The sequence below is a fragment of the Vespa crabro genome, chromosome 7, assembly GCF_910589235.1.
Source record: "Vespa crabro chromosome 7, iyVesCrab1.2, whole genome shotgun sequence".
Lineage (NCBI taxonomy): Eukaryota > Metazoa > Arthropoda > Insecta > Hymenoptera > Vespidae > Vespa > Vespa crabro.
Genome location: NC_060961.1, coordinates 3757582 through 3774501, shown reverse-complemented (window position 1 = coordinate 3774501; position 16920 = coordinate 3757582). Strand labels below are relative to the sequence as shown.

Below are 16920 nucleotides of genomic sequence, written 5' to 3'. Positions count from 1 at the left end.
TGCACTGCCGATTCTATTCGCGCGATGGACGTAGAGATACAAGATTAGGAAGCGATACCATCGTCGGATTAATTATGCGTAATGCGTCGAAGCTGAGCAAGTGTGCGAGCACACGCGTTTGAAAACGAAGACGCATTTTGCAACGAAATGCTGAATCGGCTGGTACGATGATAGGACGTAGACCATTAGAGATATACCACTATGTGACCGCCATTGCTACTATTACAACTACTAACACCCATCGTCGTCGTTGGCGCAGTGCACTCAGTGTAACTCGCGTAGACCGAGAACGAGCGGTGCATTCAATTATCATTGTTAACTCGTACGGTTTACAGATGTTTCCGCGATAATCACGTTAATCCTGCCTAGCGTATTAACCAGCATCGAATGCCAACGGAGTAACGAGGGAGGTACGGTTTCTCGATACAAACTCAGAGAACGAGAGTGCACGACTTAATTAGAGTCGTTGGAAAAATTCGGAATATTGGATGGCCGTTCGATGGTCGTTCGATGCGATCTATCTATCTATTTATCTATCTATCCATCGTAGTGGTAGTAATAATGTTACTTCAGTATAATACAATGTTCGGATGTATCTCACGGTATCCGTTGAGTCAAGATCAAACGAGTCGAATCGCCTTTACGAGGGTGGATTACGTCTATTAAGTTCCTGGCCTTCTTTCCATCTTGTATTACTCGTTTGTAAATAGATTTAATCGCGATACTATCACTTCTAATCTCAGTGATTAAAACGATTAACTTCCCGTAGAATCTAATATCACAAAATAGATAGTTTTTACTTAAAATTGTTACTTTTTTTTTTTTTTCTTAATGAATTGCAATGACTAATTCCGACTTTGCTGGAGCAACGAAAGCCATATGTATTAAATCGCTTTTATATAGCAATTGGTATTTCGCATAATTTGTAAACGAATGATTTATGCAAACGACTGTGTTCAAGTACACAATGAACGTTTTGTATGTTAAATTTAGTTGGTATTCGTTATTTCGCTTGAACAGAGAATGAGCATATTTGATGGCGGCAAAATGAACCACATTTTTTCGATGGGTTCTTTTTGTGAATATGTATGTTTATGAAGAGTATGATACCGAGAGTTCCAGTTGCACTTGCGAGGATTAAACCATGAGAGAAAGAGAGAGAGAGAAAGAGAAAGAGGGATACGCGTTATTTAGAGCGACAACACGTGATGAAACAAAACGCATTAAAGCAATTTTCCAAATAGTAAATGTGAGGACGACGGATGAGATATGTTTCTCTATTTCTCTCTCTCTCTTTTTCTCTTTATCTCTGTTTGTCTCTATTTCAATCTTTAGGAGCATTAGCGTAATGTGCTGAGCATGAAAACAAAGAAAAAGAAAGAAAGAAAGGAAGAAAGAAAGAAAGAAAGAAAAGAAACAAAGCTTGGTCGCTCGCGAGTGTATGCACCTCATCATTAATTTTTCGCGGATGCCATCGAGTAAAAATCGTAAAAAAAAGAAATAGAAAAAGAAATTTCATGTATGAAAGAGGTCGAAATTTTTAAAGGGCTCATTCGTTGCATCATCTTGTATACTTCAAAATTCTTTCGAAATAAAAACGCGATGTACACATTGCGAGATCTGGTCTTGTGCCAGTGAATGAAAACAAAAAAAAAAAAAAAAGAAAAAGGAAAATAAAAATAAAAATAAAAATGAAAATAAAAAAAAAAAAAAAAATAAAAATAAAAATAAAAAAAAAAAAAAAAATAAAAATAAAAATAAATAAATAAATAAATAAATAAATATATATATATATATATATATATATATATATATATATATACACGTATTTTTTTTCTCACGCAAACTTTTCTCTCTTCTCTATTTTTCTTTTTCGAAAACTACGCGCGTTGTTTTACCGAAAAAACGATGTTTTCGGCGCGATGGCCCGTACATTTTCACGATTCGTCGTGTGGTAACGCGCGAAACGTGGGTGCAACGATCGAAGAGAGAGAAAGAGAGAGAAAGAGAGAGAGGGAAGGGCAGAAAAAGAGAGAGAGAGAGAGAGAGAGAGAGAGAGAGAGAGAGAGATAAAAGAGAGAGGGATGGAAAAGAGGATTCTACGCCAGCGGCGCTCTTTCGCTCTATTTCCATCTCCCTGCGTACGGTGTTCTCTTTTATCCTTCTCTCTCTGTCTCTCTCTCTCTCTCTCTCTCTCTCTGTCTGTCTGTCTCTCTCTCTCTCTCTCTCTTTCTCTCGTTCGCTCATCTTTTCGCTCTCGTGCAAACCAGGATAGAATGTTTTCATTCGAAGGTATCCTATTGTGCGGCGCTCGGTAAACGCCGAAATGCTGATGCCGAAACTGTTTTCCTTTTTGCCTTCGTTAACCCACATTCACGTATACATTCGACCCACGCCTTTTTTTCACCTTCTCCCCCCTCCCCTCCCCTCCCCCTCCCCATGCCCCTTCCCCTTTCTATCTCCCTCCCTCCCCCCCTCCCCCCCTCCAATCCAACCCAAACCATCTTCCCTTTCTCTTTTTGACACGTACATATATACAAACATAAATACAAACACTTTCCATTCCATATCTCTCTAGTTGTTTTATTTGTTCGGTTTGATGGATTAAGCTGATTTATGACGTTTATCCTTGATGTCAGCTGCGTATTGGTAAGGGAAGCCATTCTCTTCTTTGGACTAATACTTTGGATGATTCCGGTTTTTAGTTTTCGTTAGATCGTACAAAAATGTTCGCATTAGAAATATCAAAATTGCAAATTGCCCCTGTGAAAATATTTGAAATGTTTTGAAACTTTATTATCGTATGTTATTTTATTATTATTTATTATTACAGTTTAATTTAACATTAACATTGATTAATCGGAAAATATGAAGAAACCAATTTGTAATAAAAATATCCTTGTTCTTTTTTTCCAGGCGTAGTCGGAGCTCGAAATCTGAGTGCCATGGAGTGCCGCAAGGGTCGACGGAAAGGTCTGCTCGGTGGGCTGCTCCTTGCATGGCTATTAACCAGCGGTCGTACAGTCGTCGCACGAAATATAGGTAAGAATCGAGAAACCTTCGTTCGCGTGTGATTCTCGTGGGTTTAAATGCAATCTAGATTTTCTCCTTGGTTGTACTTAGATAACTGGAAATACGAAGAGGGTAGCACACCGAGTATCGGAAATTATGTGCGGGAAAGATAGAAATCGTCGTATCTTTGCCCGCTACCAATGCATGTACATGAATTTACCAAATCGTTACATAGTTCCATAGACGATGTTGAAATGCGATTGTTGTTTCATACGATCGACTCTCACACTAAGTTAGAAACTATAGTTTACACGAAAATCGCACGTTGTTCTTGAATTACGATTATTTTTCACGTGACAAAATTGATTATTCGAATACAAATTCTTTACGTTGTTATCGTCTGTTCTTACGAAATAAAAATGCGCCGATCTGATTAAATTTACATACTTTCGATAATTTAACAATAATAACTATATTACGATTTGTACAAAATTTACAATTATAAAATAACTAAAGATGATAAATTTTTGTTTAACTAGAGATTGATAACGTAATATTCGAGCCAGAATTATAGTACGTTTTGTTAATAATGAATATTAATTCCTTTTAATTAGTCCCTGTAAGAGATCGTGCGGTTTGGAACAAGTTATATTTCAACCAATGAACAATTAGATTAGTGCTACGTAGGTAAGTCTGAAATTGTTCAAGAAGATTTTGACGGCTTACTCTCTCAGAAAATAGCTCTGTATACTTTTTAACAGCAGGGACACTCTCACTGTAATTGTTTCGGCTTTATGGCTCTTCAATTCGACCTCTTCGATGGTAGCCAGGCCTCGTCATAAATTGTCTGCACCAAGAGTAACCTAAGTGTCCTTGGCGTCTTCAATAGTTATATATGAGTTTTTAAAGATTTCCTACGAGTATGTCACATCTGCGTTGCACATTGCAACCGGTTCGATTATTAACATTGCACTCGTTAATAATATCGTAAAATCAAAGCTTTTAGTTTATTCAATTGCAGATGCAGCACGTAGATAATACTGATTTCAACCGCATCTATGAAAGTGCTAATTATAATATCGAACCGGGTTTGCTATACGCTTTGATATTAATTATTCGGCATGTTTCTCTTCGAAGTTAATATAAACGAGCAAGCTTATATTTTTATTATTTCATCGAGAATGCTCGAGAACGTTCTTTCAATATTCATGATCGTCGCTTATATATAACTTTTAACGAACCTTTAAATCGATCGATATTCATGTAATAATGATATCGAGTAAGAGAGAGAGAGAGAGAAAGAGGGGGGTGGGGGAGGAAGCTCGAATAGAATACATACAGAGTATCGATGACATTGCCTTTGAAACGCTACAAAATTATTGATTTATCGACCGTATCGTAATTACATTTTTCATCATTCTAAGTAATTCAACCGACACCCCGTTGATTCGATCGACAAGCGAAACCGAGCAAATCTATATAAAGTATGGATAATTAAGCATCGAAAGCTATTATTCGCGTACGTCTCTGTAATTCATTTTCAGGTCGTTAGCTAACTATCGTTTTTAACGAACGGCCATATTATTAGTAGCTTATGTGGTTGTGCAAACCGATGAAAGCATTATTCTGTATGATATTACGTTTGGATATCGTATCGAATGATGTCTATCAAAAAAACAAAAAAGAAAAAAAAAGCAAAAAAAAAAAAAAAAATAAAAGAAGAAAGAAAAAATAAAAAAAAAGTAATTAAATAATTATCAAAAGAAGAATGATACAGACCTATCTATAATTACGTATATTATATTTGTAATAACGTTCGAATTATTAATGATGGATAATCTATATGAGAGATAGTATTGATTGATTTAGATCATGTAGGAATCATTGTGACGAACGAAGCCCCACGTTCAATAGCAATCCTATTGAGTGTCCAATTTGGAAAACGCGTTGGTAGAGAAGAGAAGCGGTAAACGATACGAATCCCTACGTATTTCCACGAATGCTTTTGGTCAAAACTGTAGCGCGACGGGTAATACACCAACGAGAGCTTAACGTCGAAACGTTTATCGAGCTCTACGAGTCCTATCGTTTGGGGTCTATCGACGTAAAACGTAAAATCGTGGATAAAACCTTCTTTCTTTATCAATGATCATTCTCGGTATACACGCACCGAATGCGAATTTGCGTTCATTACATCACAATATAGAGAATTTTCTTTGGGGGAAAAAAAAAATGAAAACAAATAAATAAATAAATAAAATAAAATAAAATAAAATAAAAAAAGAAAGAAAAAGTATTGTTGCGCAATATTCCTTTGATATCTGTACAATTTATTTGTTATCATTAATAATAAACGTTGATTATTAGGAATATCCTTTATTAAAATATGTATCTAATGAAAGGAATAGAATGTAGATATATATTCTAGGAATAAATCATTATTTCAAATGAACCTGGTTGTAAAACGCAAGAGCGTAAACTTCGGAGCGTGTTCATCGAACGATTATTAATGAGCTCAGTCTCGAGGGCGATTTCATCGTGTGTTCGTCAGGGTCGAGGGTCACAAAAGAGACTCACGTGGATCTCGAGAGAGAAAAAGAGACAAAGTATAAGAGCGTAGAAGAGTGAGAGAGATCGTTCCAATATTTCTCTCTCTTCTCTCTCTCTCTCTCTCTCTCTCTCTCTCTCTCTCTCCCTCTTTCTATTTCTTCTGCGATTATTATACACTCCGTCGGGTTCAATTCACGAGGATCGTTGGATTTTTCTTCTTATTTCTTCATTCTCGTCCTCTATCGATACGTGTAACCCTTGCAAACTCGCCCACGCGTACGTGCTTCACGTGCACAGATGGAAGAAGAGCCAAACGATGGATACATCGGAAATTCCCATATCGATTCTATCGTATTTTCATCGATCTATCATGAAAATTCTTATTTTCTTTTATTTTCTTAACTTCCTTCCATTTATCTATAAATAATAAATATGTTAAAATATTTATAAAAGAATATTTTCATTCCTTTGTCCTTAATATTTTTTTTTTTAAATTTACTTAAATACTTGTTGATAAGCTATCTAAACAATATCTAATCACGAACAATTAGAATCCTTTTAAAAGCGAGTGCCTGTTCGTAATGTCATGCATCTCTAATCGAATTTTAATTGTAAACGTTGAGTGAGAAAGTGAAAGATTGAGAAACGGCGAGAGAGAAAGAGAGACAGAGAGAGAGAGAGAGACAGAGAGAGAGAGAGAGAAAAGAGAAAAAGAGAAAGAGAGAAAGAAAGAAATAGAGGTGGGGGAGAAAGGAACATTTATTTCGAGTAGGTCGTGCCGTACATCTTAGAAAGTGTATAAAGTACCTATTCTCTGCAGATGCGGACCACCTGGGACACTGGTCACGACGCATCCTTCTCCTACTCTTCCTTCTCCTCCTTCTACTTCACCCTTTCTCTACTACGAGATTTATAGGCGAGAGTGAACAGGGGAACAAAAGCCGACGAACGATTTACCGCGGTCTCTTACCGTCGCATGCTTACATTCTGAGCAATTAATATTTATGTAGGACAGATCGGTAATCCTATCTGGCGTCCTGATACAATTTCGAGATGGGATCGGTGTTTCAAACATACTTTAGAGGCGATAATCGTTGAGATTGATAATCTATCTTTCACGAAACGATTTAAATTGGTTTTTTTTTTTTTTTTTTTTTTTTTTTTATCAGAAAAAGGATATTTCTTTTTTTCTTTCTTTCTTTTTTTTATATCTAACATCTACAATTTTATAAATAATCAATTTTATTTTTCGTTAAGATATATCGAGATACATTTCTTTTTATCATTCCTCTTTTCTCGCGAAAATAATCCAAGATTTAAATGCATTGTACGAATTGAATTCATTCATACCATTTTCCATTTATTCGAATTTATTATCTCGAATCTTAATGAACAATTTAGTTCGGTCTATCGAATGAAAATTTTTCTTCGATTCTCATAAAAATACTTGTGGATAAATCATATCTAATATCTAATATTTGTTATAACATTGAAACCTTAATTAACAAATATTAATGTTAACTTCATTTTTTCTTTTTCATAGATCATTTGATTATCGTCCCATTTATTTCCACTTAGCGAATTTTCTTTTACCTTTTCCGGATTGTTTCAGTCGAATGGAAAATCAGCGACCCATCGATACTATAATAATCGTCCCTTTTTTTTCCTTTGCAAAACTCTACTCTCTCTTTCTCTTTCTCTTTCTCTCTCTCTCTCTCTCTCTCTCTCTCTCTCTCTCTGTCTCTTTCTCTCTCTTTCTTTCCCTTTCGCGATACCAATGATCCGTGTTCCTAGTCGACGCAAAGTGGATAATCTGATTCCAACGTGCCAGTAGATATTATTATGGGATGGTTGACCGCGGCCTTATTTTCTCTTTCTTCCCACATCGCCTTTACCCATCGTCTCCTTTCTCATCGTATTTTCAATGAGTTCAATGAGTTTTACGCAATCGGTTAAAGAAAAAGGAGGAAGAATAAATTCGACCAAGCGTTAAGATTCTTGGAGGAGGGGAAGGGTGCCGGTAGAATTAAATCGATATCAAACGAAGGAGGAAAGCTTTCAACCCGAAGACGACCTTTCTACCTCGTATGATGTCACGAAAATCCAAGATATCGTGCGTTCACATGTTCGTTCTCTATCTCTCTCTCTCTCTCTCTTTCTCTCTCTTTCTCTCAGTATCCATATCTCTATTTCTTCGTCTCACGCACAGGATTTTATATAAGTGTGAACGTATATTATCTCGCTGGTGGTATATTGGGAGTGAGAGGATCTTACAGAGGCGTGGAACGTCGCCAAACGAAAATCCTCCTAGACTCCTACGCTTCTCTCTATCTATTTTTATTCTTTTTTTATTTTCCTTCCCTTCTTTATTTCCTTCCTTCCTTCCTTCCTTCCTTCCTTCCTTCCTTACTTACTTACTTACTTTCTTCATGCTTGCCTCCTATCGGCCTTGATTTTCTTTCTGCTCGCGTTTTCCAATTCGCACCGTGCGGATCGGTCGCGCGGAAAATAAGAGATTGCCACGATCTTCTTGGACATTGTCGCGGTCGCTCTTCTTGCTTTCTCTTCAGAGAATTTGGAACACTAGAGAGAAAGAGATAGCGAGAGAAGATATTTCGCTCGTACCACCTGCCTTTCCTCTCCGCCTAGTGGAAACGCGAAAGGAGGGAGCGTGGCTCTAATTTTCGCGACGTTTACTTTTCCATCGTACGTGATCTTGGTTCATGCTCGGAGCTTCCAAAAAAATCTTTTCCTCGCCCATTCTTTTTCTTTCTTGTCTGCCACGTTACTACAGGAGGATTCTCTCGACTTTTTACCATAATTGAAAATCTTCACGGTGAACTCTTCCTAAGGCGGGGACCCTTCTACTACTCGGCAAACTCGACGAACGGATTATCGTTTCTCTTACCTTCTTTCATCGTGATCGTAGAACGAACGATAGAAATGCTTTTGGTTGAGATAATCGTGAAGCGATTGAATCTATAACGGTCGAAAACTGCTTCGAGCGAAGGAGAGATACGGAAAAATAAATGAATATATTAGAACTAAATCTTAAGATTTTAGTATCACTTTTTTTCTTTTTCTTTTTTTTTTTCTTTTTTTTTTTTTTTTTTTTTGTTATAAATATCTCGATTAGATCGATCGAACGATTGATATATAATGTTTATGAACACGTAAGTGCATCGATAAAAATTCAATAACCCTAAAGAAATTTTACGGTAATTGAAGGATAGAAGAAGAAGAAGAGGAGGAAAAAAAAACCAATAGTATTTTCTTTTAAAAGTAAGAACCGAAACGCGATCGGGAAAATCGATCGAACTTAGTTTCTCTCTTTTCTTCGATCGAAAGAGTAGTAGCGTAAAGTCTTACAAGAAACGACCATCCGTTTCGTTCCTTATAGGCGGACCCCTCTGTTACCGTAATGGATTTCCGATTTCGGAGAAGCGCCAATTTTTCAGCTCCCCGTGAAAAATAACTTTGGAATAAGCCGTGCTTTCGACCGATCGCCACCATCGCGTACCACTTTTCTTCCTTCTCTTTTTCCTTCCATCTCTTACCTTTTCTTTTTTTCTTTCTTCCTCGATCGTTGAGCCTTGCGAGAACGAGAAGGAGCAACTGAACTTATCGCGCTTGACCTCTTCCACCCTCCGGCAGTACGAGCGTTATCCTATCTCCTTTATCGTCTTCCTCTTTTCTTCAGGCTGCGATCACCGAAAACAGCAAGAGAACGCGAACGCGAACTCGAAGTTACGATAAAGAGGCAAAGGTCAAGGAGAACGATGCGATCGTGCGTTTAATGGATTACATAAAGGCTTTAGTTTCTTGGCCGCATTACCCGTCTTCTTGTTTGGAGTCTTCAAAAGGACGATGAAAGTACATTCTAAGGAAACAATAAAATATGTTAGGAGATAAGTAAAAAAAAAAAACAAAAAAGAAAAAAAAAGAAAAGAAAAGAAAGATTCGAACGTAAATCGATCGAAGTGATTTTTTATCCGAATAATAACAATCATCTTCCACTTTTTCGATACTCTTTCTCCCTTTTTTTTCCCCATTTATCCTCGATATTCCTGATCATTTTTTTTTCTTTTTTTTATTTTTTTTTTTTTTTTATTTTTTTCTTTTTTATCGATCTCTTCGCGGTCGAGATAGCTCCGCTTCTAGTCACCTCGAATCGTTCTGCAAGCGTTTTCGTCCTTTTGATACCTTTTCTTCTTTTATATATTTTTTTTTTTTCTCTACTTTCAAATCACGTACTCGTTAATGCGAGCACGAGCGAAGTCGGTACGTTTTCGCCACGTGCGATTGCCCTTCGAAAAAGAGAAGAGGAGATAACGAGGGAGAGGGAAGAACGAGTGGTGGCTCGTCCTGGGGTAATCGCCACTCCTGCAATTTTTTTTTTCTTTCTATTCTTTTTTTTTTTTTTTGTTTCATGTTCCGCGTGTTTCGCTTTCGGCCCTTTAAATCCGCGTGAAAGCACTTGGCAAAGTCTGCCGCCGAGCGTGCTTCATACGTACATACACTCTCTTTTCCCTTTCGTGTGTATATATATATGTATATATATATATATATATATATATATATATATATATATACATATATATATAGTATTATTCGACATCCGACGTTCTTCATATCTTTAATCGAGAAAATTTATATTTCGTATCATCGTGATAATCGACGATAATATTAACGATAGATCAATAGAATACGTTTAACGATATATACTATAGATTATTTTCAACTAATCAATTACTTTCAATTATTTTGACTAATTTCTCCGATAAAGTAAACCTGTAAAATATATAACACGCATGATTCACGCTATACGATTCATTTTTTAACAGTTCTCTTCTTTCTAGATCAAACGGGGTATGAAAATGCAAAAGTATCCTCGTTTGGTCGCTTGAACTTTCCCTTCAAGTTTTCCGGGCGCATTAATGCGCGCCAAATTAAACCTCGAGTTCCTTCGTTGGTCGAAAGTTTAAACCGCTTTGTAAAGTCTCTCTCTTTCTCCTGCTCTTTTTTTCTCTCTCTCTCTCTCTCTCTCTCTCTCTCTCTTTCTTTTTTCCCTTTTTCTCTTTACTCTTTGCCCGAGAAAAAGGAGGCCTTGCTCAAGAAAGTGTAAAGAGCTTCGGAAAATATTATAGCACAAATTACAGAAAGCTCCGATACCACGGCCGGCAATTTCAATGGCGGCGACTCAAATCGCGATCAAAATCGTCATTACTTTTCTTCTTCCCCTCATCTCATTCTTTCCTTTCGGTCGTTCACCGAGGCATTAATCTCGATCCACCCTTCATTTATATTAACCCCAAGCTCTCCCTTTTTCTCTTTTTTTCTCTTTCTTTTTTTTTTTTTATTCTTCTTCCATTAATGTACAACGAATGATTATACCCTTCGATCGTTGTGTATTTACGAAGCAGAATTTTTAATCTAGACATCGGGAAATGCAAATATAAGGGAGGTACTTCATTAAAAGATAGCACGGCCACGATATCTCTTCTTGATTATTCGTAGCATAGTGACGAGAGTAGGTCCTCAATTCTGAGATCAATTTCGAATATCGATATGAATCGAAATTAATATCTATCGATTTTGTTATGCCTCGGTAAAAAATTTCGGATAGTTTTTTATTTTTTTCTATTTTTTTTTTTTTTTTTTTGTGTAATATCACCACGAAACGAAAAGTATTCTTTTAATTTCTCATAGAAATAATATTTTACAATTTTGTTTAATGTTACGCATAAATCGTGATGTTTTCTGAATAGGAATGGAAATATATATATATATATATATCCGTCATTTTGTAAGTAAATTATTGTTAATTTACAATGCAATAGCGATAAATTGTAAATACCGTCTAATATTTCTCTAAAAAGAATTTCTCGATTAATTTTAAAATAGTACTCATTATATTATATATATTTTAATGTTAAAAATTTTTATTAAGTATTTTTATTAAGATCCTACAAAATATAGAACCTCCTGCCCGTGTCAAACGCCAAAGGCGATCGAACTCTCTTATTCCTTTATATATATATATATATATATATATATATATATATATATATATATATATATATCTTCTTATTATATATTGTATATATCTACGTAGCTATTTCTATATGTAGGTGCTACATATATGCGGGAGTAACACGAATTATGATTTATGAAGAACTATCAACTATATCTCAGTCGCATTAATAACGACTAGATGGCTCGTCTGTTTAACTTGTGTCGATTTATTTGTAAATGGACGATATCGTTGCTCACGAACGAATTTCGTTTTTGATTTATTATATTCGATGATTTATTTAAATAAAATCTCGTATTTATATTTTCATTGAACCTTATTTTTTGTAAAAAAATTTTTGTTAAAAATATGAACATTTAATAATCGATTGTTTCTATTCATATATTGTAAAATGAATGTTATTAATATAGGAAGAAAAATATGAATAAATAATGATTTAAAAATTCATGATTAACAAAATTATATATCAATAAAATGAATATGTCATAAAAAGAAGAAAGTTTTGTATGATAATTATCGACGCGACAATTAAAGAATTTATAAATTTTATCGAGCTATTATCAAGTAACTGATTTATAAAACATGAAGGAAGAATTTTTCCTCAATATTCTTGAAATAAGCACGTTATTAGGTACGAAGCAATGTCTTTCGTATGAAAACTGCCATCATCGTAGTGTTATCAGCTAAATTCGACATTTTCCATCGGCTGTGGGACGATCGAACGATTTTACGACGGAATTGCTTTGCGCGTCTTTTCCCATTTACTGCGTCGACTATAATAGGCCGATAACGATCGAGGGTTCGTCGAATGTGTTCAATAGAAAATGGTGACCTTAGTGAACGCAGATAGTAAGGGTACTACATAGACGTATGTATATACCAACGAAGCTACCGATCATAAAAGACGAGCTTTTTTCCTCAACTCATCCTTTCATATCTTTCTCTCTCTCTCTCTCTCTCTCTCTCTCTCTCTTTCTCTCTCTATCTCTCTATCTCTCTCTCTATCTATCTATCTATCTTTTTCCCCATTATGAAATTGATTCGAACGTTCCCAATTTGCGATAAGCCGTACGAGTACGCGCTTTTTTCGAGACAAAAGCCTCTGTTGTCTTCGATCATAAAATGGTAAAGGCAAGACACAGGTGCCACGATCGGAATGCTCATAAAGAAAGAAGAGATGCTCGTTATTGAGGATAACAACCGTTATCGTCTACCTCCGATGTTACCTTAGCATTGTAACGCCTCACTCATTCTCTCTTTTACTTTCTATTCTCTTTTTTTTTGGGATATAAGGAAGAAAATGCAAATCGATTTGGTATCCTTCCCAAGTCATTATTTCACACCAAATAATGTACTAAGCGAATCGTTTTGTATTCATTTCGTGGAGGCGTAAAAGTTCCGTTACATTTGCCGCTACTCAGATCGGTATACATATACAAAGGAAAAGACAGGCGCCGATAAAAACCTTCTTACATGTGACCATTCAATGTAAACATATATACTTCGTTCGTTCGGTGTTTAGAATGAATTATCGTTTAACGTGATTCGTGCCAAAAGTTCATTCGTATTCCACCTTGTATTAGTTAATTCTTTTTTCAGACGGTCGTATTTACGTGTAAAAATTTGTACGTGAATGTAACCAAATGTTTTGCTATGTCAATATAAATTGATTCATAGTAACGTTCTCTTTTTATTCTCTTTCTTTTTCACTTTCTCTCTCTCTCTCTCTCTCTCTCTCTCTCTCTCTCCCTCTCTCCCTCTCTTCCCTATCTTTTATCTACGTCTCTTGGGAAAATTCGTAGGTACTAGAAATAGATATACCTACCTCCGATCAACGCTGAATCTACGAACTTCTTTGGCTCGTATTTATATGCAAGAAAGCAGTCGAAAGGATCGTTCGTGCGAGAAACGATGTAACATGAAGCCAACTGGATAGTAACGTTCGTAGAAATTCACGACGAACGTCTTCGTTTCGGTGCTAGACGATTAGATAAATAAATTCGTAATACCGTCCCAATGGAGTTTTCTTATTTAATAGTTCCTAAAGGTATACTCAATTTATCGAGAAAATGTCCTGGGACGATACAAAATCAAAATTTTGTTATAAAATGTGATTTAATCTTTATTCGATCGATATTAATTAAAATTAAAATTATCGATAGAAATCAAACGCAAAAGAAAATTTTAATTTGAAAATAATAAATCTTTTGGATCATAAAAACAATTCGGATGTGGATTCAAATTATTTCTATTTACACGAACTTTTGTGTAACTACAAATAAGCACTTTTGTCTCGTTGTCGAAGTATTCTTTCAAAGAGGAAAAAAAAAATAGGGAAACTAGGTAAATTCGTGAAGAAAATAGGTCGACCATGTACGAAAGAGGAAAAAGAGCAAAATGGAGTAATAGAGAAAGAGAAAGAGAAAGAGAGAAAGAGAAAAAGAGAGAGAAGCAAGCTTTGAAATTTGTCGACGAATCGCTTAGATTCTCTTACGTTTCTCACGTATACAAGCTCGCACATGCGAAATGGACAATTAATTGCTGCTTGCTAGTTCGCTTCCAACTTCTCCTACTACGGAATTATTAAGCGACCTATTATGGAGCCAGATCGTAGGTACATGCGCACTACGTGGCCACTGTGCGAGCGCAAATTTTCGACCCCGTCGTTGGTACAGTCGTTTGATTTATTAACACCAACCTCTAGCCCGACGTGTATGCGCGCGAGTTAAGGGTTGGAAGTCGTTTTAAACATTAACGAGCTTCTTCTTCCCCATTTTGCCGTGACTAGAAAAGAGAGAGAGAGAGAGAGAGAAAGAGAGAACAATATTTATTACTGCTAAGATTGCTGCTCTAGAAAAGAAAACATGTAACATAATTTATAACAAAATTGAATAAACAATAATAATTATCAATAATAAGAAATACAAAGTAAATTAATTAAATAAAAATATGGCGATAGAAAAATCTTTGCCAAAAAGAAGGACGACAAGGAAATGAGGATGTCGGAGAGAGTGAGAGAAAGAGAGAGAGAAAGTTCTAATGTTGAATACTATCTCCCTCTTTCTTTTCTTTTTATTTTTTTTTTTTTTTTGGATTAAAAAATAAAACTACTAGAATGAAGAAAAATGTTCTCTCTTTTTTTCGTCTCCTGCTTCACTTTTTCAAAAGCAGCTTTATTCGATCGTCTCGATGCTATCGAGAACCCGGAACCGTTCGGTATCGAGAACGTACATGCTCAGCTTACCGTCTAATTCGATTAGTTTATCCGCTCGAGTTACATTCGCCACGATTATTAAGTTCATGCCGGCCGATTCTTTACTTTTGAATCTTTTATTTCTTTTTCCTCGATCTTTCGTGAGGTTATTCGACTATTATACAGAATCGAGAGAACAAAAATATATATCGATTCTTTCTTCAAAATGTGTCTCAAATAAAATACTTAATTAAAAATAATTTTTTAAGAAAAATAATAGGTAAAAATACCAAAGGCATACCTATCTAATTGTGAGGTAATAAAAAATGAATACTTTTCGAATAAGACTGAATGCAATTTCATATATAAAACATATTAATATATTTCCAAAAAAAAAAAAAAAAAAAAAAAAATAAAAAAAAAATAAAAAAAAAATAAAAAATAAAGAATTCTTTATAAGGTCACTAATAATAATGCCGAATACGATCTTCTCTCTCTTTCTATTTTGCTATCCCCACCCTTATTTTTTTTCTTGTTTTTTTTATTTTTTTTATTTTTTTTTTTTATTTTTAATTAGAATTCCGCTCTCGTTCACCGAACCGTCTTTCACTCCGCGGAAAGCGCTTTTTAATTAAAAGGCAAAATGCTACCCCAGTAAATTAATTGTACGCGCATATTGTTTACCATTTCTTTGCGCTCACAGAAACGAGAGATTAATAATTCGAAGTAAACGCGTACACGAGTACTAGGCGAGAACAAACATGTTCGTGCGAGTGCTAACTTCGAAGCGAAGGAAAATTCATGGCGCTTGTAAACAAAAAGTAGAAAAAAAAAGAAGGTTTTAAAATTAATTGTAACCATGTTACATTTGATGAAAATAAGATTGTACGAGATTACATACTGATAAGGATTTCTTATAATAATAATGACGTCAACGCACTTTCCTTTTCGTTTTATCTCGTAAAAATAATTGATTATAATTATCGATATTTTCATTGAAGAAAACGTATCGAGGAAAGAAAGATGCGACCTTTAAATATATATAATCTCTTTGTCAATCGCTTTTAATTTTAATTTATTTATGTCCGTATAATTTGATAATGAATATTAATTAATTAATAATACCATTCGAAATAACGAAAGATCTCTTGATTTTTCCAAAAGAAAATCTTCGAAGGATTCTTCCCCTTATTACCTACTCTTCTCACGATAGATGATTTATGAAAGATTCCACGCGATTATCCTGTCGATTAATCGTCCACGACTCGAAAGGGATCGATTTCTAATTTATCACGGACCGAAGTAACGTAACGATGGTTTCCAGCCGTTCTCGTATATCTACTCTTTTTTCATAAGACCCCTCCCTTCTTCGCGTCTCATTCACCGACGCAAAGTGACTTTAATGATTCCCTAGAGTGCCGTCAAAACGGAAAATTTTTCCAGCGATAACGACACTCCTCTTTCTCTCTTAAACCTCCTTTTCGATCGTCAACGTAAACCACTTCGCAACGATAGAAATAGCAGAGAACGAAATATAACTGGGCCGTGCCAAGAGAATATTTTTTGTTCGCATCGGCGTTTAATTAAAAGTTGGATAATAATAAAAAAGAGAAAAAAATTGTACAAGTTGTAACGTTCTCTATACAAGTAAGAAAGATAAAGATGAAGATAGATAAATAGACACAGAGAGGGAGAGAGAGAGTGAGAGAGAGAGAAAGCGAAAGAGAAATAGAAAAATAGACGTTGTTCCTTCTGAGAGCACCAGCTGTGGTCCATCCTTTCCTCATGGCGTTCCATCTCCGAGAATGAAGACGATCCGGATGTTTCCAGACACCGAATTCCGACTGTTTCCGTCTAACAAAACCGGGAGAGAAAAGTTGCCATCTTATCGACTCTTTCCACCCAATTAAAAGACACGCCCTTCCGTGAAGGGATACGTCGCGTAATGGCTTGGAAAGAGATCCCGAATGATTTCTACGAGGTTGTTTCCTACGTTTCAAGGGATTCGTGTCCATTCGAGTTGTATTCGACATTCATTGTTTGGCCTCTATTCTGATATTCATCCTATGCATCTTCATTACTTATCATTTTTACGACCAAAATCCGTATATATCGTTTTTCCTTTATCTTT

The 16920-nt window shown here is 35.4% G+C and overlaps 1 protein-coding gene across 16 annotated transcripts in view; it reads left to right on the top strand.

Moving 5' to 3' along the window:
• LOC124425507 (latrophilin Cirl-like) overlaps nt 1-16920 on the top strand; it is a 662270-nt gene that overhangs the window by 510339 nt on the left and 135011 nt on the right. For all 16 annotated transcript variants that reach the window (XM_046965921.1, XM_046965917.1, XM_046965912.1 and 13 more), the window contains one exon: nt 2917-3042. In XM_046965921.1, coding sequence (XP_046821877.1) covers nt 2946-3042 — 97 coding nt within the window. In that variant the 5' untranslated portion in view covers nt 2917-2945. The remainder of the gene's footprint in view (nt 1-2916; nt 3043-16920) is intronic.